This window comes from Marmota marmota, unplaced genomic scaffold, assembly GCF_001458135.2.
Source record: "Marmota marmota marmota unplaced genomic scaffold, marMar, whole genome shotgun sequence".
Classification (NCBI taxonomy): Eukaryota; Metazoa; Chordata; class Mammalia; order Rodentia; family Sciuridae; genus Marmota; species Marmota marmota.
Window position 1 is genome coordinate 3947307 of NW_026000224.1, and position 22830 is coordinate 3970136.

Sequence of the window (22830 nt, forward strand, 5' to 3'; positions counted from 1 at the left end):
GGAGTGTCCCCAGGGGGCTGGCGCTGCCTCTGGCAGGACCCCTGCTGGGGTGGCCCCTGGGCTGCCCCTCCTGAGCTCCTGCTCGAGCCTCAGCCACAGCTTCTCTCCTGGCCAGGGGCTGGCACAAAGTCCCCAGAGACAGCAAGGCCATCCTCATCCTCACAACCCTGGGCTCTTACGGCTCCAAAAATACAGAAGCCTTTCTTTGCTTTCTCAAATTCGCCGTGACAACACCAGATAAGGAATAATCTCTCAAATTTTCCGACATTTTCGGAGACAGAAATCGCGTTCCTCACAATGTTTGTTTGCACACAAATATTTCTGCCCATTGGTAACAGAGGGAAGATGTCAGCCTGCTGTGAGCTGCGTCACAGTTCCCCAAGGTGCCTGGGTGGAGCCCAGGGAGAGAGGTGAAGCCCAGTCCCGTTAAGCCTGACGCTGAGCAGTGAGATCTCGTAGTCCTCAGGCAGTGGGATCCTGGGACTTCAGGGTCACACTGGCCCCTCTGGGCCCTTCACTCTCCTACTCCCCCCAGGAGAGTCCCTCTGTAAGCACCACAGGTGGACGCAGCAGCCTGAGAGGACAGTGATCATAGCCAATGGTGGTCAGAGGCCAGATCCATGCAGAGCATACTGTGCTGAAAAGCAACAGGTTGAACGTCTTATGCTGAACTCTCTGTGCATGTAAAGTAAATAAAAGCAGCAGATGAGAATACATCCATCCACTGGAGATCTGTCCCTCCACCAGCCAGAAAGACACCAACCAAGAGGAGAGGAGAGGCGATGCCGAGGTACTCTAGGTCAGCCCACACTGACCAGGAGGAACGAGGAGCTCCCCCCCGCCGTGTCCACACGTGGCCTCTTTCTATCACGTCACCACGGCTGAGTCCATCAGAGAGGGCAAGGAGCCGTGAGCCCCCCGGGGGGGGAACAGGCAGTCAGCAGTCGGGGGACCCTCCCGGGGCTGCCATTGATGAAGCAAGCATCCTGGCAGCTTTCACAACAAGGGGTTCAGCTCTGGTTGCATTTTGCTTAGAAAAAGGCAACCTGGGCTGGGGCTGGGGCTCCGCAGGAGAGCACTCGCCTAGCACAGGTGAGGCACTGGCTCCGATCCCCAGCGCCACATAGAACAGAGGTATCAGTCCACCCACAGCTAAAAACACGCCTTAGAAGGCAGCCTTTCCTTATGGGTGGTGCTTAGCTCCCATCTCTAACAAATGCCCGAGACGGACACCTCAGAGGAGGAGGGTTCTGTGGGCTTCAGAGGGTTCAGTCCGTGGTCACTTGGCCGTCCCTGGTGAGGCAGCTCATCAGGGCGGAGGCTTGTGGCAGTGGGGTCGCTGCACCCATGGCAGCAGGAGGCAGAGAGACAGGAAGGGCTGGGGTCCCTGGCCCCACCCCAGGGCACGTCCCTGAGGACCTGACTTCCCTCCACGAGACTCCACCACGTCTCCATGGCACAGGGCCGGGGACAGAGCGCGTAACACGTGGGCCTTTGGAGGACACTTCACATCCAAACTGAGTGGACCACAACCCCGCCCTCTCCATGATTTTCAAGGTGGTTCCTGAGGACTCAGCTCCTGCCCAATCTCTCCTGCTCACCACCATTTCCACTCCAGGGAACCCTGCCCAGCACTGCCTGGGAACTCGCCATCTGTGACCAACTGAATCAAAGAGGGGCTGCCTGTCCAGTGCCCCAGGAGTGACCTGGATCAGAGGGGACCTGCCTGTGCAGTCCCCCAGGAGTGACCTGGATCAGAGGGGACCTTCCTGCAGTCCCCCAGGAGTGACCTGATCAGAGGGGACCTTCCTGTGCAGTCCCCCCAGGAGTGACCTGGATCAGAGGGGGCCTTCCTGTGCAGTCCCCCCAGGAGTGACCTGGTCAGAGGGGGCCTGCTTGTCGAGCCCCACTGAGAGCTGGTCGAGGTCTCTGCCTTAGCCGTGACCCCAGGGTGCTGGGCCTCCCCTCTGCTGCAGCTCACCTGTGGCTTCACCTCCTCGCCAGTTTCTTCAGCTCCCTCCTGCAAGGACGGGAGGACGTCACTGCAGACAGATGATGAAGTCCCTCACCTGCTGCAGCCTGGTGCATGGGGAAGGCTGGATGCACCAGGAGCCACTGTGCCCACTCTGGGCGGACTCCAGTGAGCCTGCGCCTGGAGGAGGAGCGAGGCGCCTGGAGGAGGAGCGAGGCGGGGCGCCGTGCACTGAGGCTGGGCGCCCTGGCCTGAGGAAGCGTGGGCACGCTGGTCACCCTCTGCCCTCCCTCCCAGGCCAGGAGGAAGAAAGGAGGGGAAAACATGGCCAGCTACAAAGACACTTTGCTCATGTTGCTTCTCCTGGTATGGAGCATGGGCCCTGGCTTAGGGCAGGAGGGCGCGTCCTGAAGCCACCCTGGCTGCACCTGAGGGCGAAGCGGAGCAGGTGCACCTGGGAAAGCAGCAGCTGTGGGTGGGAGCCAGCATGGGTGCTAGCAGCACAGGACTCGGGGGCAGCTCTGTGTGGGGAAAAACCAGACCTCACTGCACACAGCCCAGCTCCAGAGGCCACGCAGTGACCCCTCGCCTTTGTGCTCAGCCCCTGCTGATGGTGGAGTTACTCTTCTCAACCAAAAGGTTGCGTTCCCTCCTGGTGACTGCTCGACCCGAGAGCTCTGCTCGGGGGTTCTGCTGGCATGAGGTGGAAGACAGGGCAAACTAGCATCTCGGAGAGAATACTGTGAGCATGACGGGATGACTATAGGGTCTTGATCGGGACAGGTGAGGGGCATGCTTCTAGTCACGGAACATGCTGCGTGATGCTTTAACTAAATGCCACAAACCTAGATGTCACCTGTCCTAGATGGGGAGAATCTGAAAGTCCCCTATAGTCAAGATGAGAAACTTGAAGAAGTCTCTTATGCCGTAGGGTCCTTTTGAGTAGTGGTGTTTTCACGTACATCATAAATACCAATGTGTCTGGCAAGCACACTCACTAAATGTTCAAAAAAGATGTGGCAATTCAACCAAGAGAGCTCGCCACAGGCAGAGGATGGCAGGTGGTTCAAGACAGGGTTCGATCCTGAGGAGGCGGCTGCAGAAATCCATCTGAATGACCCAAACTGTCACATGACCCCAGGTGGCAGCCAGTTCCTGGGGCACCAGGCACTGCAGGACTTCAGTTTTCAATCCATGTAAGTACTCAGCAAGTGACCTGTGTGGTTCAACCTCTGTTCTACATTTGCAGGTAAGTGGATGGAGCTGGAGAATACCATGCTAAGTGAAGTTAGCCAATCCCAAAAACCAAGGGCTGGGTGTTCTCTCTGACAAGTGGATGCTGATCCATAATGGGGGGGCGGGGGCATGGAGGAATGCCTCCATGGATAGGGCAAAGGGGAGGGAGGGGCACGGGGCAGGAAAGACGGTGGGATGGGATGGACATCTTACCCTAGGTACGGGGATGAAGAGACAGATGGTGGGACTGCTCTCATGTATAACAAATTAGAATAAATGTATTAATTAATTAATATTTTTTAAAAAGAAGAGGTTCAAGGAAGGTATACTGGATGAGACTCCGTCTGTAGGCAGCAGGGGGTCACTGGAAGGCTTTGGAAGGGGTCCCTATGGGGGCTCTGCTTTAGGAAGGCCAGCGGGGCAGCTGGGTGGTCAGGTGGTGGGAGACCAGATGCCCTCGAGGGCTTGGCCTGGACTGTGCAAGAAGAGACGTTGATCATGTGTGAAGAGCGTTCCGGGCTCCTGGGAATCACCTGTCCTTACAGAACACCAGCTCTGCTTCCTAGAGAACACCACGGCCTTGGAACCGGGCGGCCCTTGGAAGGGCAGCGGTCACAACAGAGAAGTGGCCTATCGACAGGGGTAACTACAAACAAGGGAAAGAAACCACTGAAGCGAGCAGCTGAGGCCCGACACACAGAGCTGGGCTCGTCTCCAGGCACACCCGGACGTCCCCAGGGCAGACCGCACAGAGCACGCAGCACCTCTGGAGGTCCTGGTGACAGCCTGGGAATAAACTAGAATTAACAGTGGCCACAAACGCCTCGTCCCTGTGTCCATCTGAACACCCGAGGAAGGCGTGCACGGCTCTGCCTTTGAAAGCCGCTGTGTAATTAGAGCACAGTCCCCGACCTCCTTCCTAGCACCATCCCGAGGCTTCCCGCTTGAGAGACGTGGCAGACAGAGACAAGGGAGCAAATCCCCAACAACGTTGTCACTGTGACGTCCGTGGCTCCTGAAGGACCAGGAAGCCCTGCAGCAGGAGGAGAGAGGACGGGAGGAGGCAGAGCTGGGCTGCTGGCCAGGCGGGGTTCGCTGGACCTGGGTGGACAGCCAAGATTCACTGAAGCTAGGCTCGGGCCACAGAGCCAAAGGTCAGCACCTGGGGCCAATGAGAACAGGCGAGATGCAGACACGGACGGCACAGACAGGGGAGAGGACAAGGAGCAGCCCGTCCTCTCACTCACTGCTGTGGGAGTGCTGAAGGGCTCAGCCACTTTGGGAGACAATCTGGAAGTTTCTTCCAAGCTGCACACTCTTGCCCTGTGACCCACAATCGCACTCTTCAGGATTTACTAATGGGGTGAAAACTCGGGTCACACTCAGGCCTGCACGCAGATGTGGAGAGCGGCTTCACCATGACTGCCACGCACACTCGCTGCCCGGGTGCCCTCAGTGGGGGGTGGCACACGCAGACAGAGGCACTGTCAGCAGTAGAGACCCACTCGCCAACTGCGAGGACCAGGAGGAGCCTGGGTGCCGGGGAAGAGAGACCCGCCAATCTGAGGGGGCAGCTGCATCACACCTGGGGGAAGGGGGCGCCATGGAAACAGTGGGCACATGCGCAGCCCCGCAGCAGCCCCAGATCCACCAGCTGTGGGCCCCGGGAGACGATGATGCGTCCATGGGGCTGACTGAGAGACTCCATGCCCGGGGCGGTGCTTCCCCTCAGTGTCCCTGCTCTGGTGCGCAGGCACTCTCTTAAGGCTGCAGACCTACAGGGAGTGACAGCCCTACCTGAGCTGCCATGCTCAGCACTGGCAAAGTGCCAGCCGCTGGGAGCGACAGCCCCAGCCCGCGGTGGGGACCGGCCAGGCCCCAGGGCACAAGAGGGAGACGAGCTACAGCAGGTGGGTGGAAAGTGTGTCTCAGACGCCTGCCTCAGTGAGGGAAACAGATTGGAGATCAATGAACTAGGCACCCATCCCCGAGGGGAGACGGCGGCAGAGTTACCATGGCAAAATAGAGCAGGACCTTGTGAGCAGAGACCGCAGGGAGGCCGTCAGAAACAGGCTGCGCCTGAGCCGTGCACAGCCGAACCCAAGGCTCTCGCCCGTCGACTGAAGAGTGCAGCACAGACTCAATGGACGTGGGGGGCCGACTCCAGCAACAACAGGGGTTTTAAGTCACAAGACAGGCTGCAGGACTCTGCCGTCGTGAGCCTGCCATGTGTGCACAAAATGAACCCTGAAAGTAAGACTACACTGCTCTGGTCGCCTCAGAATTCACAGAAGGGCACCATCAACCCGTGATACTGTAGGGCAGATCACAAAGAGCACCGGATCCAGAGGACACCACAGGAGATTTCTGCTAGACCTGTGGTTGACACCCAGACCAGGAGCAGTGACAGGGCTGGTCACAGGAACACCAGTGCAATGTCCCCAATTACACAGCTGCAAATAACCCAGCAGCAGTTATTTGTAAATAATCCGGACTTCAAGGATGGCTGCACCCTAGAACGTGTTGTGTTTGATTCAACCTGCTAAAGAGCACCGAGCAGACATGATGAGTACTGAAGAATCCTGTGACGTGAAATCAAACCCCAGCCATGCCAGCAAGGAGGAGTGGGAAGGGGCTTCACTAACCCACACGTGGTGTCCACAAAAGCACCTGCGGACCTAGAAACAGTGGCTGTTAGAGGCGGCAGTGGCCAGTGCACTTGCCACCTCCTACACCAGTGCCTACTCACAGGGTCCCCAAGGTGGAGTTTGCAGACCCAATAAGAAAAGTAAAGCTCATGAGAATCATAAAGAAAGAAAGGAACTGGGCATTTGTAAGCCACACAGTTGTCAGCTGAGAAAACCAAAGTGGATCTGCAAGCCATCAGAACCAACCCCAGAGGGAACTGTCTCCAACTACACACCATTCTGCAGCCGCAGCCGTGCACCATCAGGACAGGTGTGCACAAGAACGCAGAGTAACGGGAACATCACACTCAGTTGGCTGCAGCATGAGTGTGACAGCCCTTCCAGAGAGCAGCCTGGCAGTGCCCCGACTGTCGGTGGCACGTGGCTCCTCCTGCTTCTGCATCTGTACCCTAGGAAAGGCTCATAAATGCACAAAAGTCATCAATAAGGACGTTCATCTAATACTGGTTACGACATCAAAAATTGGAAAGAGGCCAGTTGTTTCTCAACAGGAGCAGGTAGAACTGACAGGTAGTTAAGAACCAGAGAGGTAAAGGAGTTCTGCTCAGCCTTGGGCCCTCAGTGGCCATTCTGGATGCAAGGAAGGAGAGGGGAGGGAAGGAGGTTGAGCTGCATCCAGAATCCAAGGGTGTGTGCACACGCTTGTGTGTGTGTGTGTGTGCACATGTGTGTGTGTGCCCTTTATCCACAGTTTCCTAAAGCGCTCTGTCTTAGGTTTTACATTACAAACAGAAGCAGCCCAGTACACATACCTGGAAAGGAGAGAGGAGAAAACCCACAGAGGATGGTGACCCGTCCAGAAGTCACCACCATCAGCCTTTAATATTCACAAAGCACAATTGTCCTTGAATTGGTCATGCACAGACAGACGACCAGTTGAGTCTGGTTGACAGATTATAACTTATACAGCTATGCTCCCTTTGACGTGTGCAGGGCTGAGTTTCAAAGCTCCTATTCCTGGTGCTTCCTCAGCTCCCTCTAGCAATGCAAAGTGGACCAGCCCGGAGTGCCCAGCGGAGACCCCCCTGGCTAGCCCGGTGGTCCCACGTTGCGGGACAGCCACGGAGCACCTGCCGCGAGCTCTGTCGGAGGTGAACGGAAGGCCCTTGCGGGTTCTTGCTGCATGACTCTCAGAGCAGAGATGCAGCAGGGAGCAGCACCATGTCTGCCCTGGGGGAGCCATGGCGCAAAGAAGCCACAGACTCACTGCCTGATGTAATAGTGCTTGAAGGTGACAGGGAAACAGCTCTGTATGAACGCGGAGACCTGTGACCTCGTTCGTACTCGTCATCATGCTTGGTAAATCCTCTGCTCATGGGTAATTCTGATTGAAACTTACGTGGGTACCGAACTGAGTGATCTCAGGGTGCCCGTTCAAGCACCATTTCACCGGCTGATGAAGTGGATTCTTGCTGGAAGAAACACATCCTCCCTGACCTACTGCCCTCCTCTAACACCCTGTGAGAGCTGAGCATGCACCGCGGGCTCAGTGGGCCAGCAGAGCCCTGCTGCCTGGTCTCACCGCCCTGGGCAGCAGTGGGATGAAGCAGACCACTTGGCCAGGGAAAGGACACTTCTCGAGTCTGCAAGGCAGGGGGCTGGGGCCAGGTGGGAGGTTTCCATTGCCGACTCAGGTTGCCTAGCAGAGGGATGAACAGAAGAACTCGTCTCTTTTTTCATTTTCTGTTTCTTTCTCTTAATCTTTAGAAGGGGAAATGTGGAGACATGTGCCTGGAACTTCTGTGTTCAAGAAAAAATGTGGAGCACCTCGAAAACAATCACTCTGGCAGGAGATGCCATCCTTGGGTGGCAGGGAGGGTCTGCACCTCTACCCTGCTGGCCAGTCAGCAGGTCCCCCAACCCTTCAAAGCAGCCTCCCTGGCCTTGCACAACCAGGACCCACTCGCTCTCAGCCACAGGCCCTGCCTGGGCCTCAGCAGAATTCTGCACCTACAGGGAGCTGCATGCTCCTTGGCACCAGAATCCTGGAAAGACTTTGTCTTACTTTGCTACTGGATTCTAACCTGTGCGTACCCCATGAGCTGACCCCTCTTTCCTAATGCCCCAACTGGCCTCTCTCTGCACCTGCTGAAGATGCCCTTCCTGCCTTGCTGGGCTCCTCTGTGCTACACGGGCCTGAGATTGCTTCCTGCAGGCTGCAGGTGAGCCCTGGAGATGCTTGTCCCTCTGCCTGGGAGCTCAGGGACCAGCTGCCCTCTCGCTTCACAGTGACTGATGAGTTCCTAACATGACTAGGACCTGTGAAGAATGTCAAAGGAAGAAAGAGCAGGCTGTCTGCTGTCGCAGTGGGCACCACGGATCCAGGACTTCCCCAGTGGACCTCAGATTCCTGCAGGCTGCCTGGGCAGGAGCCTGGACGTAGCCGAGAAGGCCAGGAAGGGGAGCAGGGCCTATTCCCTGGCGCCCACCTCTGGTCAGCACAGCCACATTCAGCTCATCGAGGCCAGGAACTGTGGTTCTGTATTTAGAGTCATCAGAAAAAGACAGGAATTACGACACCCCACCTCTCAGACCTGAGGCTGTTAGGTGTGCCGGGGTGTCATGAGGAATTAGACAGGTGCTTGGAATAGCCAGGCAAGGCCAAGGACTTCTGCAGAGGGTGTGCTACCAAACAAGGCCTGGAGAGCAAGGACACCCGGGTGGGCGTCCACCCGCTCTTATCCCTAGGTGCCCCTGACCTGATAGGAAGAACTCGGGATCACAATCCACACAATTGGCTAACTGGGTAATTTAAGAAATACCCCTTCAGTTATGGCCCTCTCCCTCTGTTCTGTCGTGGTGGGAAAGCCTTCCTGGGGTGCATGCATTCTGACATGTATGCAGCTCTTACTTCCTCTTCTAAGTTATTCTTTCTTAACAGAGAGATTTCTCTTCGTTGGTCAGACCACCCCTTCCCCTACCTGCTGGTCCAGGGGCTGATCAGGTGGTGGACTTTGGATCTGCCACATCCGTAGGCTGTGGTGCTTTCCATTCTGCTATTTCCCAGGTGGCTGCCTTGCCTACATCCCAATTTTAGCCGATTTTTAAGGCTAAATAGTGCATTCTGAAAATGGACCACTGGACTTTCTATCTCTCACAAGAAGAACCTGAGAAAGAACCTGATCCTAAATGAGAAGTGAGCATCCCGAGAGCCTGCTGGAGGGAATCATGGGAAAGCCCGAGGCCAAGACAGGCTGAGCCTGGTGGGCCAGGAGGAGGCCCCGCTGTGGCCAGGGGACCCAGGAGCACACACAGACACCCCCGAGCCTGAGGATGCTGGTGCCACAGGAAACGGAGGCACAGGAAAGGACACGGGTGTCAAGGCTGCCGCCGGCTGAAGGAGCCCGGACGGGTGTGGATCTGGAATCCCTCCCGCTCTCCCCAAGGCCCCAGTTCTCAGCAACTCAGCCAAGGACAGGCGTAGTACTGCTGGGGAAGCAGCGGACCCTCAAGAGCGCCAAAGCAGAAAGTGGCTGGATGAACACTGGCCAGGGCTGGGGGAGTGAAGCCACAAAGGGAGCCCAAGGCCACTGGGCGCCCCGCTGGGGTCCAGAGCAAATGGATCCGATTCTCTGCCCGGTGTCAAGTGCCATCTACGCTTTTCATCCACTCCTCCAACGTCCTCCTCCAGTGTGCCTCTGTAATATGCTCCCTTTGTTTATAAAATACGGTCATGTTTCCACGGGTAAGATCTAAATAAGACATTAATCCACGTTAAGCCAGTGAAAAATAAGACTATCATAAGTAATCTTTCATCCCATTCATTACCTAACTAAACCTCACAGAGTCAATTAAAACAAAAAAGTAAAGGTGACAAAAGTTAATCATGTTTAGTCACCATGAAATCCAACGCCTGCAGGCCCTGCTCCGCCCAGATGCCCCGGAGAGTCCTATAAAATCAAGAAGCAGAACAACGGCAGAGAAAATGTTGGACGGAGGAAGACAGGGACCTGGGTCCTGGTCAGGCCCTGCTGTGACAGCTCGCAGCCGTCCTGCGCTCGAGGGGGAATGTCAGTGCCCTAATTTATGGCTCTGACAAACGAGGGAACCTGCTGCCTTTCACACACTCCCTGACAGGGGTGCTCAGAATCCACGCCCCACACCTGCTGTCCAGGTAGATCACACTTTCATGGCTGTGCTGAGGCAATCAGAGCCCTGCACCTCACCAGGTGTGTTTCCTCCTCCAGGTGCAAATCATGGGACAACTCAGAAGCTCTATCTACCTTCAAAATGGCCTGCTATTTCCTGGAAACGGACATTGGCCAGCCCGTCCTTGTCACTGGGGTGAGCCTACTGCCTTCGGCCCATCTTCACTCCCTAAGTGAAGCCTTTGCACAAGGGACCAGCTGGCCTGTGCGTGGCCCCGGTGTCTGTTGCATGAGCGCCATCTAGTGGTCCCCCAGGACCATGACCGCAGGCCAGGCCTTTAAAAACTTTAAAAGGCTGAAACTTCCAACTCCATCCGTCACATGCCAGGACAGAAAGAAACCAAGAGGACAGGTCCCAGGAAAGGACTGAGGCTGGGTCGGGGGCACACTGAGCCCCGGAGCACCCCGGGGTGCACCAGGCTTACTGTGATAGCTGCAGACTGCTGGGATGCTCAGCCTGGAAGCCTTAAAGGAGAGCTTTTCTAACAAGCCACACACGGGATGCAGACACTTGAAAAGACATTTCCTGGGCAGCCCCTCCTCTCAGCTTGACCGGCTCAGAAGTTCAGGGGTCCCCCACCTGTGACTGGCCGACATCCCGCTGACCCACCAAGGCCCACGTGGTGCAGGGCGCAGCAGCCAGGGACCCGTGGGCATTTCAGAGCTTGTGAGGCTGGCGGGCCAATGTACAGAGGGCACCAGGCTGTGCAAAGCCACATGGCCGTGTGTGTGTCTGTGGGGGCTCCTGCACCGATTGTCAGGCCGGATGTCACCGGCATTGGCGACTCTCTTCATGCAGAACCCTGAGGGTTAACTGTGATTTGATTTGAACTTAGGTCATATACTTATAAATTTGACAAGTCTTATTGTAATTATTGCCTCTTGATGTATCCAAAATTCCATTTTGAACTGCTGGGGGGAAAGCATTTTGAAAGAAGTGAGACACAACCCAACTTACCAACAGCCTTTTCTTTTTTCCCCCTGCCCTGGGATAGAACCCAGGGCCTCGTGCACGCTGGGCCGGCACTGCACCACTGAGGGGCACCCAACTGCCCTGCTTTTCCAATTAACTGTAGAGACAGAAAGAGAATCTTCCTCGTGGCTCTAAGGCCACATGCAAGTGGTGTGGGGAGAGACCCTGACACCATGTGACACTTCACCAAGCTAGACAGGGACAGCGGCACAGGGCAGAGAGCAGACCTGGACCTGCGGTCCCGGCCCTGACTTCTGACAAAGTTGCCAAAGGCACATGAGGAAGGCGGAGTCGTCTCTTCCAAATGCTGCTGGAAACTGCGAGTCCACATGCCGAGGAGTGGAACTGGAGGCTCACTTCCACCGCAGGGAAAAGTCGCTCAACAGGGATCAGGGAGTGGAATGGAAGGCCCCACCTGGAAACACCAGGAGGCCTGCAGGGAAACGCCCCAGGACTTGGTCTGCACAGATTTCGTGGATACACCCCGAGACAGGCAGCAAACGTGAACACGGTATGGTGCCAGAAGAGGGGTTGGGAAAACCTAGTGAACCCCATGCAGGGCAAGAACTAATACCCAGGACATGCCAGGGCACAACTCCATGGCACAATAGCTCAAAATGCCCAAAAATGGGCAAAGGGCCCAAATGAACACTGGTCAGAAGAAACAGAGACGGCCAAAGGTCCTCGCAGTGCTGCTCACTGTGACCGTCAGGGAAGGGCCAATCAACCCCAGGGGGACTCACCCCACACGTACTAGGAGGCGACTGTCACAAAGACACAGAGGGCAGGTAGAGGGGCACGTGCCTAGTGGGGCCACCGGAAGCTGCAGAGGCTCCTCAGGACACTGACAGGGGGTCACCACAGGATGCAGCGGTCCCCACCACTGAGCCTAATTCCAAAGGGCATGAAGCCCATGTAGCAGAGGCACCCGCACCCCCAGGGCACCCAGCACCACGCAGTGGCCACCCTGAGAGGACAGGCTGGCGTCACAACAGAAGCACCTTCAGGACAAGATGGTGCACACGATGGGAAGCCCGGCCTCCAAGGGGGGCAGTGCTGCTCTTCGGGGTGACCTGGGGAACCTGCAGCCATCGTCCTCCGGAGGGAGCAGCTGCAGGACAAGGGTGGGCGTCCCATGGTGGAATGTTGAGCGGCGAGCTCCAGGAAGAGCGATCGTGTCCACCTGGGGCTGGCAGGGAGGGGCGGGGGCTGATCAAAGACAGGAGGCTACGACCCATGCAAGAGGAACAACAGCCACACAAAAGTGCACCTTGCACTTCACGATACTGAGTCGAGTTTGCACTTCTCACCACTAAAGAGAAGCAAGTATGTGAAGCAACAGATACGTTGGTCGCTCGGGTGTGACAACTCCAGGTTGGAAACAGGCGTGGGAACTTTGCACCATCCACATGTGCAACTATTTTGTCAATTGAAGTGAAATTTAAGAAATAAATTCAGTGGACAAAATGGGAGATTCCGTAAAGAAAGACTTAAATTTAATGAAATCACAAAGAAGAATAATTGAAAGAAAGAAAGTGCTGACGAAGAAAAGCTTTTTAAGCAATCAGGAGAGAAGTCGCCTGTGTTGACGTGGTGGGTGCTGCCTGGAGCCTGCCGCCTGGTGGGCCATCTCACCTGAGAGCACCGTGGGACGCTGGCCACACATGGCCCTGGCCCATGGGGCCTGGTATCTGGGATTTAGGCTAAGAATTGAGCAGCAGGGGAGAAGTCCCTTTCCAGGCTCCTGGAGGGAGCACGGCCTACGGCCGAGCTGCCTGGACCCACACCTCCCTGTGGCACTGCTGGACGGCTTCAGCAGGCAGCTGCTCATGTACAAAGCCCCGACACCCCATTTCAAGGTCACAGGACCCAAGTTCACTCCAGCTACCACAGAGCTCTCAGAGGGTGTCGTCCTCGTCATAAGTGGCATCATTCACCCTGGGCTTCCGGGTGCAGGGGATGGAGCCCAGGGCACTCTGCCACGGAGCTGTACCCCAGCTCCTTTGATTTTTGATTTTGAGACAGGGTCTCCCTTAAGTTGCTGAGGCTGGCCTTGAGTCGCTGTCTTCTTGCCTTCAAAATCATCAATGGATTAAAGACAAAGATCTTTTTGCAAAGTAAAGTGTTGACATCACAGGGCTGCTTCCCCTGGCCTGGACTCGCACAGACGGGTCCCTCCCGTGAAGGACGCTATTGACCACTGATGAGACTGGGGTGTGGTCATGGTGCACAGCGCCAAGCCTGAGCTCCTTGGATTCGATGGCTGTACCATGGTGACGGGAGACAGCCCCACGTCCTCTGCTCTTAGGAAGCGTGGGCCACAGCGTTACCGACCAGAAGGCAGAGCACGGCTCGTGGGCAGAGGCTCCCTGGGGTCCTGGGAGAACCGATTCTGTCCGGCCCAAGATCAGCGGCCCAGAAGGGCTGTCTGCACTTCCCCAGCTGTCCCTTGCCTGGTGGCCCGTGCACAGCTCCTGGCTACCATGTGAGGCCGACAGAGAGGGAACCAGCGAGGTGGGGCAGCTGACCTCCCACCTCCTGACTCCAGCACCGCTCTCGGCCACAGTTCCAGCCACACAGGAAGCTAGTGGACGGCCGGGACATCCTCCCCAGGTCCTTGGCTCTTCACCCCGGCCTCTGAGGGGCAACTGGCCGTCAGAGCAGTCTCCCCCCTCACACGTCCTCCTCTTACACCAGAGCAGTGGGGTGAAGGTGTGTGACAGACACCGGAGGACCCTCCACCCGTCTGGGTTTCTAACCCCGCTCTCCACCCACGGGCCCTGGGAGAAGACTCCAGGGCTGGAGCAGAGATGGCACAAGATGGCCCTGGTGTCGCATCGTGCCAGAAGGTCGGGGCCACTCGGCAAACCAAGCCGGGAGCACACAGGCTACACCGAAAGGGCACGAGGCCGAGCTGGAGCAGTGTGAAGGACAGAACAGAGGGCGGTGTGGACTCTGACCCCGGTGCACAGCACAGATCCCATGAATGAGCAAATGAGGCGAGGAGGCGGGCCTTACTTGGGAGAGAATTTCAATTAGTACGTTCAGACACTCCCTCCAAGAAGGGGAGGGCTGGACTCGCGGCCACAGTAGAGATGGGCAAGAGGAGAGGACACGCCTCAGCAAGTCGTGAAGGCTGACAGAGACAGGCGCCCGACATGATGGAAGAGCACCCCACACCCTGGACTAGAGGACAAGCCACACCCAGCCCACTCCTGGGAAGACAGGGAGGAGAGGGGGTCACAGACCCGAGGAGGGAGGACAGGGGACAACCCAACGGAGCTGAGCCGTAGGTGGGACTCCGGGACAAGGAGCGGTGGCACTCTTGGTAAAACAGAGGCACGCAGAGTTCCCCTGGGGCTGAACAACAGCCACACACCACTCCCAGCCCTCAGCTGTGCCAGTGCCTGGGAAAGCAGGAGGTGACAGGAGCCTGTCCCGGGGCTGCGGGGCCTCTGCCTTGTCTGTACAGCCTCAGGGTGGCTCGGGTCACTCAGAACAAAAGGCTGTTTCTTTAGGAAATGTTGAAGGTATAAGCCAAGGTGCTGGTGGAGAGATCAGTGGTCGGGGAAGCATGAGGGCTGAGGGGGCCAGGCCCCAGGGCCCCCATGCCATTGCACCTGCCCACCTGCTCCCGTGGGCTGGGTAGGTTAACGTGTCCCCAGGGTGCAGCACTGGAAGATTGAGCCCAGTGTGGCAGTGTGGCGGCATTGAAGAGGCAGGGCTTAGCAGGAGGCACCAAGGCCACTGGTGTGCCCTCAAAGGGACCAGCACAGTCCTCGTGGGGCCCCATCTAGTTCTCTCAAAGGCAAGCTGTTAGGAAGGAGCCCCTCGCTAGCTCTGGTTCCTGTTTGGTGGAGCGAGCTCCCCTCTGTGCACCTCTGCTGCTGTGATGGCACCTACCGCGAGTCCTCACCAGAGCCGGGATGACAGCCATCAGCACCTGCCCTGAACCTCCAAAGTCAGCCAAGGCACCAGGCCTCAGTCACTGCATAACGTTACAGAAAACAGACCACCCCCCCACACACAATGAACCAGGCCCAGAGTGGACCCTAGTGAGCACGGTGGCCTGTGGTGACACGCACGTCTGTGCAGGCCCACACACGTGCACAACTCTGAGAAGATTTACTTTGGCAGGAGGCTCTGCATGACTGGGTGCAGGGTGTATGAAGAGTCTGTGAGCTTTCCTCTCGATTTTTCTGTGAACCTAAAACCGCTCCTGTGATTTCAAAGATGTGGTCTAAGGTACTCATTCCTTTATCTGCTTCTTTCCTAAAAACCACGATGGCTAAACAAAAACGACTGCTGCACCTTGGAAAATAAGTGAAAGCTGGTCACGAAATAAAGGTCAAGTGCTGGACAGTCTGCCTACGCCCACCTCACCAAAGGTGCTCCCAGGACCGCTGGCCACCACTCAATGCAACAGCCACCCACTGACAGAGAAGCAAAAATGACACCCCAAAATTCTTGCTGGCCCTGGTTCTGCAGCTATGGGAACTCCTGGCAGGCTGTGCCTTCCTGGGGACATGTGGGTTGCTAGTGTCACCTTAGGGAAAGACAACCAAAACGGTGGATCTGTGTCGGCCTGAATCAGCGAGAGAGAAAAGGCTCTTCATGTGGAAGGCAGACAGAAGGCCGGGCTGGGGCTCAGCGGGGGCTCGCACAGCACACGGCACCCTGCGACCGCCAGCCCCTCCCACCCACCCCAGGCTGGGACCCCTATTCAGCTGCTGCAGAGGTGGACGCTGGGATGAGCTTCGGTTTGGCCTGCTGGGGCGGCGGGACATCCGGGATCTTCTCCCCGTGCTTGTACACGCTGATGGTGACGTCGAACTTCTCTCCCCCGTACTTGTTCTTGACGTTGATGCTGTACTTCCCTGAGTCCTCGGAGGTCACCCCCTTGATGGTCAGGCTGACGTATTTGGCCTGCTCCACCTTCACTGAGAAGTGTTCGCTGAGCTCGAGGTCCATGTCGTTCTTGAACCAAACCACCTCAGGGTCCGGATTTCCAAACACCGTGCAGGTCAGATTCAAGGTCTTCAGGGGAAGCGGTGGGGAGGGAAGGGAGAGGGGAAAAGGGAGGTCAGGCCGTCTCCCAGTGCTCACGGTCATCGTTACAGTGACCAGTCTGCGAGCCTGTCCCACACCCGGGCAGCAAGTCACCCTAAACCGCGTCAGAGAGCACTGCACGTGCCATGAGAGCCCTCCCTGCACAGCCCGGAGAGCCCTCCCTGCACGCCCTGGCATCCCCGCCACACGGCTCTGACAGCCCTTCCCGCTCACAGTCCTGGAAGAGCAGGCACGAGGAGGGCCCGTTTCATGGCAGCTCACCCAGAAACCAAAGGAGTGGTTCAGTGAGCGCCAGCTGGGAGCCGGGCCTGGGTCGGTCAAGAATGTGTGGGCAGTCGAGCTCTGCATTTCATAGCAGGTGCCTCAACCGTTTCTACAGTCCCTCTATTTCAGAAATGAATCCTTTTACCAGTTCCTCTTCGCATCCAGAGAATGCGTGTTCTGACAGCTAGCAAGCTGGGTGCAGCACTGCACTCTCAGTGCACGTGCAGACACTCTCAGCCTCTGACAACGCAGCTGCTGATTTCCAATTACATCTTTAGACAAGAGCCATTTCTATTCTGTCCCAGGGCTCTCTGGGCTTCGTCAGCTGCTAAAGGGAAGGTCTATAAATTTTTGCATTTTGGCCTGATAAAATCCTCTCAAGTATCCATGTCCCTGTGACCTTGCATTAGAATCACTGGAGCAGCCAGAGAATTACCAATTAAATATCAATAATTCTACTGACAGGCAACCAATTAAATCTCCAATCAGGGGTTTTCATTATATATTCCAGAATGAGAAGTGGAGTGGAGAACTTCTTTCATGTGTTTCATAAAAGCTGTGACTGCTGATGCCGAAGGGGCTTTCACCTTCATGGGGGGAGTGTGGGGGAGTGCCCCACCTCCTCCTTGCTCAGCTATTCCTGAGTGGCCACGGACCAGGGGCGTCAGACCTGGTGGGCCCTGACGGTGCCTGAGTGTCACCGCCCTCTGTGTCTCAGAGGTGCCGTCTGAGGATTCAGAATACTGAGTTTAGCTTTTGGTTTTGTTTCCAGTGCTGAGGATTGAACCCGGAGGCTCGCACACAGGAGGCAGGCACTGCACCCCTGAGTCGTGTCCAGGATCCGGGGCCACTCCATCCTCCGACACTGTAGAGATGGTCACAATGGCCAGAGAGAGGCGGGGGGGGGGAGATTGTGGTGACCTGCAGGCCTAGTGGTGACACCTCACACACTCTCTGGAGCGCCCCTGCCTGCCCTGAGGATGGGGCCGCGCCCCCACTGCGCGGCCGCCCCCTGCCCTGAGGATAGGGTTGCACACCCCTGCATGGCCACCCCCTGTCCTGAGGATAGGGTTGCACACCCCTGCGTGGCCGCCCCCTGTCCTGAGGATGGGGTTGCACACTCGTGCGTGGCCGCCCTCTGCCCCAGCTCTGCACCCTGCAGCCTGCTCTCACCTTGCCTTCCATTATGGTCACCACATCAGGCAGGCCACCAATCACCTTGCCACGATCTGCAACAGGAAAGCCACTGTGTTGGGAAGGCACTGACAGCACGTTCCCTGGCACCTCGTGGCACCAAGGTGGAAGTGGGAAGGGGCATGTGCCCCTCTGGGAGGCGACAGGGAAGAGAAGGATACATGCACCGTGGAAGAGGAACCACAGGCCACGGGCAGGCAGACCAGAAGAGCAGACCCTGTTCAGGGGCAGGCGACAGGCTCCAGAGGAAATGTGGGATGTGTGCCCGAGGGTGACAGAAGAGTGCCAACCCATGACCCGGGAGGAGGAGAGGGGTTGTGGCATGGGGAGCAGGATTTTGCAAGGGGGGGGGGGTGGAAGACAGGAAGGAGAAAGGTCCAGGTTAAGAAAAGCGAATCTAGAAGGAGGCTGGACATGCTTGAATGGGGGCAGGAACGCTGGCCGCTTATTGTCTGCACACCAAGTTAGTCATGGGAAACGGGCACCCTTTGCACCCAGGTCACGTGCCGTCCTGTTATCATCCCACATGTACTTACTCTTCTCTGCAAAGGCCGCAGCCCTAACACCACGGGGAGGAGAGAGAGAACAGACATGCTGCTGTCAAAAACGCACCACACAGAAGCACAGGAAGAGCATACACCTGCTTCTCTGTGCAATCTCCCTCAGTCCCCAGGGTCTGTTCCAGGACCCCAAAGACACCAAACCCCACTCTGCGCAAGCCCTTCAGATGAAGAGGCCTGGTGTTTGCATAGAAGCTAGTGCCTCTGGTTTCCTTTAAGTCATCCCTAGACTGCCTGTAACTCCTAATGCCTAGTGGACCCTTGGAAAAGCACACTTACACTGAATTGTTTTAGGGATCATGATGAGAAAAAGTCGTGCATGGTCAGCACACGTGCAATCTCTTTCCAAGTGCTTTTTATCACGGTTGGCTGAACCCAGGGATATGGACCCTCTGCTCACGAAGGCCAAAGTTGACTTTTCTGATCTCTTCCTCTGCCTTTTCTGTGATGGGGAGCACACCAGCCAGACACTGGGTCGCAGAGGGAAGGCCGCAGGCAGACCCACCAGGTGGAGAAACTTACTTTCTTTCACCAAATTCACCAGATCACATTGAAGACTTTTAAAGTGATTCTGAATTGATGGTTTGGGTTTATCTTACTTGTGCAGATGTGACACATCACTAGCAAGCGCTCATTTGAATCCTCTAAGACTCAGACAGGCATGCGGAAATCCCCAATCATTTGTTTAAAGTTGTTCTGTATGATGTGTCACCATGATTTCAATGATTTCAGAAATCTCATCATTTAAAGTAAGCAGGGTTGTGACAACTCTGAAAAGCTAACTCATAAATGTGTTTCTGGTTTAGAAGAATGCTGCCCTGCTACAGAGTGAACTACCTGAAGAGCACATTCCTGGGGTCACCTGGGCGTTTATAGACATTCCCTCACATAGCAAAATGCCCTGAGCCAGCCAGACCACGATCTGATATAAAAATAATCATGTATGAAGGTCTTACTTGAGTTGCTGGAACTCCGCAAAGGCTTCATCGAAGGCTGCAAGGAAACAGTGCACACGTTACTAACTGTGGAAGAGCTCAGCTCCTGTCTGCAGATGTTGCAGGTTTGATCAACAGAAATGATCAATGACCAAACGAGTAATGCACTGCCCAGAAGAGATTTTCTCTGAATGAAATCACACACTCAGGTGAACGGTCAGCACATCTCCTCTGTTTTGGGATCTGAATGGATCACTGGGTACCAGGCATGGGTAGATAATGCACAGGTCTCTCACCTTGTCCAGAGAGGTCGAGTGAGCGATGATGATTGTCTTTGCCATCAAAAATCTCAAAAGTGTATTTGCCTTTGTCCTTCTCCGTGGGTTCACAGATCTGCAGCCAGGCCATCTCCTCACTGCCCCCTATGCGCATGTGCTCGCTGGACGAGATCTTGGCATCTCTTTAAAGAAGTCACAGCAACACTTCGATTCAGTTTCCATGTCCGACGCACAGTACCGGGGGCAACACTATGTACGCTGAGCGGGGGGGTCTTTCTCACTGATGCCAATGGCCTGGAGATGTTCTGGCTACTACAGTTTCACCAAGAACATCAGTAACTCAAACCTGACGCTTCCTGAAACTACACTGTACTTAATTTTAAAGATGCATTAGTATATAATATACACCTGTCACATGATAAACTTCAAAATACTTCATACAGCATGGCAGCTCCTCACAAAACTGCAAATGAAACTCTGATATGCCGCAGCAATTGCACTTATGGGAGTACACTCCAAAGACCTGGAAGGAGGGGTGCAGGCAGATACATGTGCACCAAGCTCACAGCAGCACCGCACACACGGCCAGATGTGTGCAACTCGTGTCTGCTGAGAGAAGAAGGATAAGGCAAGGTGGTCTCTACAGATGGCGGGATTTACTCAGCCCTAAATGGGTAAGGAGCTTCTGCCCCGGCATAGCCTGAGTGAACCCTGAGGACGCCAGCTCAGTGAAACGGCAGACACAGGGGACAGCCACATGGGGCCCCACTCAGAGGAGGCCCTGGGACAGAGGTAGGCTGGTGCATGCCAGGGGCTTGGGGAGGGCCGGGGAGCCGGTGTTCCGTAGGGACAGAGCTTCAGTCCACAAGGTGAAGGAGCTCCGAGGAGGACAGCGGTGCCAGCTGCGCTCCATGTCATCGTGCTGTCTGCTTACAAATGGCCGAGGCGCTGAGCCCCACCTTTGTGGACCTACACAGGGTTTAAAGCTTGACCAAGGACTAGGTGCCAGCCCTGCCTTCCAGCACGACCCCTAGGCCACACTGTGAGGCCAGCCTGTTTGGACAGGCCTGCAGAGACCACCTCCCAGTCACTGAGAGTTAGAGGGTGAGGGAAAGATTCACAGAAGTCACAGTCCTGGGCTCAGGGAAACAGACTCCAGGGCCACACACACACTAGGACGCAGGTCTCTCTCCACCCACCAGCTTCAAGCAGAGGCCACAGTAACTTTGGCCAAGTAGGGGTTCTGCAGAGAACCGGCCCTGGAACTCACGGTGTGTCTTATCACCCTTGCAGCAGCCAAGGATGGGGTTCAGGGGGCTGCAGGGGCCAGGCCAGGAGGCAGCTCCTGGGCTTCCACACTGATCTCAGGGAATGGGCTACTAAGGACAGCCCAGGCCCCGTAGCCCTGCTCAGTGCTCTCTGTCTGCAGTTGCCACCTGATAGCTCTTTTAATATCCAAGTAGAGCATCTACTTTTAATGTCCAAGCCTTGCATCTCAGTGATGGACTACAACCACAGAGCAGATGAACACACAGCTCAATGCTGTTTAATAGTCAAACAGTAAAACGTACCTAAAAGTACATCCTTTCCAGTTTATATAATACCTTGAGGCCCAAAGGTTATGCTTGGGTTATAAAACTGCTAAAGAAGTGCCAGCTCTATTGTATAATAAATCCTGTTTGGAGAAGAACAAGCAGAAACAATGCCCCTTCAACAAGTCAGGAATTTGCTGCAGTGTTTCTGCCTCTCTGTGTATCTAGTGACTCTTCCCTGGATGCTGCATGGTGGTGGTCAGACCTGTGCACTGTGCCCCTGTCTGTCTGGGATGAACACCCTCATGAGGCTCCCTGTCACTCACGAATGCCTGGTAGTAACTGCAAACTCCATTCAGTTCCCTGCTCTTCACTTACTAATTGTGTGGCCTTGAACAAGGGACATATTTCTCTCACTAACCCTGAACTTCCTCATCTCTAAAATGGGGCATTAATACCCAAGTCATCGGGCATCTGTGAGCACCACCTGAAACCATGTGTCAGGTGTTGGGCACAAGTGCCACAAGCTAGGGCTGACATCGCACATCCACACGACTGTGTGTGCCCGTGCAGGTGTGTATGGGCGAGTGTGGTCTCCAAATCCCCAGACCCAACACAGAGTACACTCCTCAGACAAGCCAGACAAGCTGAAGGGGCGTGGCCTCTCCAGGCATGGACACCATGACCAGCCCCACCATGGCCGGATGCAGGGCACAGCTGCACCTGTGTACAGCTTTCCATGAATCACACTGCCATAAAAGAGGAGGCCTGGGAGGCCGAGGCAGGAGGATTGCAAGTTCAAAGCCAGCCTCAGCAACTTAGCAAAGCCCTAAGAAACTCAGCAAGACCCTGTCTCAAAATAAAGAATTAAAAACAGGCTGGGAAGGACCTGAACAGACACTTCTCAGAGGAGGACATACAATCAATCAACAAGTACATGAAAAAATGCTCACCATCTCTAGCAGTCAGAGAAATGCAAATCAAAACCACCCTAAGATACCATCTCACTCCAGTAAGATTGGCAGCCATTATGAAGTCAAACAACAACAAGTGCTGGCGAGGATGTGGGGAAAAGGGTACACTTGAACATTGCTGGTGGGACTGCAAATTGGTGCAGCCAATTTGGAAAGCAGTATGGAGGTTTCTTGGAAAGCTGGGAATGGAGCCACCATTTGACCCAGCTATTCCCCTTCTCGGTCTATTCCCTAAAGACCTAAAAAGAGCATGCTACAGGGACACTGCTACATCGATGTTCATAGCAGCACAATTCACAATAGCAAGACTGTGGAACCAACCTAGATGCCCTTCAATAGACGAATGGATAAAAAAAATGTGGCATTTATACACAATGGAGTATTACTCTGCATTAAAAAATGACAAAATCATAGAATTTACAGGGAAATGGATGGCATTAGAGCAGATTATGCTAAGTGAAGCTAGCCAATCCCTAAAAAACAAATGCCAAATGTCTTCTTTGATATAAGGAGAGTAACTAAGAACAGAGTAGGGACGAAGAGCATGAGAAGAAGATTAACATTAAACAGGGATGAGAGGTGGGAGGGAAAGGGAGAGAGAAGGGAAATTGCATGGAAATGGAAGGAGACCCTCAGGGTTATACAAAAGTACATACAAGAGGAAGTGAGGGGAAAGGGAAAAAGAATACAAGGGGGAGAAATGAATGACAGTAGAGGGGGTAGAGAGAGAAGAGGGGAGGGGAGGGGGGATAGTAGAGGATAGGAAAGGCAGCAGAACACAACAGACACTAGTATGGCAATATGTAAATCAGTGGATGTGTAACTGATGTGATTCTGCAATCTGTATACGGGGTAAAAATGGGAGTTCATAACCCACTTGAATCAAAGTGTGAAATATGATATATCAAGAACTATGTAATGTTTTGAACAACCAACAATAAAAAAAATAAAAAAAAATAAAAACAGGCTGGGAATGCAGCTCAGTG

The 22830-nt window shown here is 55.1% G+C and overlaps 1 protein-coding gene across 2 annotated transcripts in view; it reads right to left on the minus strand.

The window, feature by feature from the left end:
* Positions 1-15727: 15727 nt before the first annotated feature.
* Myom2 (myomesin 2) overlaps positions 15728-22830 on the minus strand; it is a 65631-nt gene continuing 58528 nt past the window's right edge. For both annotated transcript variants that reach the window (XM_015504658.2, XM_048792835.1), the window contains exons 33-37: positions 19357-19520; positions 19082-19118; positions 18102-18124; positions 17545-17600; positions 15728-16074 (exon numbers count right to left, since the gene is read on the minus strand). In XM_015504658.2, coding sequence (XP_015360144.1) covers positions 15757-16074; positions 17545-17600; positions 18102-18124; positions 19082-19118; positions 19357-19520 — 598 coding nt within the window. In that variant the 3' untranslated portion in view covers positions 15728-15756. The remainder of the gene's footprint in view (positions 16075-17544; positions 17601-18101; positions 18125-19081; positions 19119-19356; positions 19521-22830) is intronic.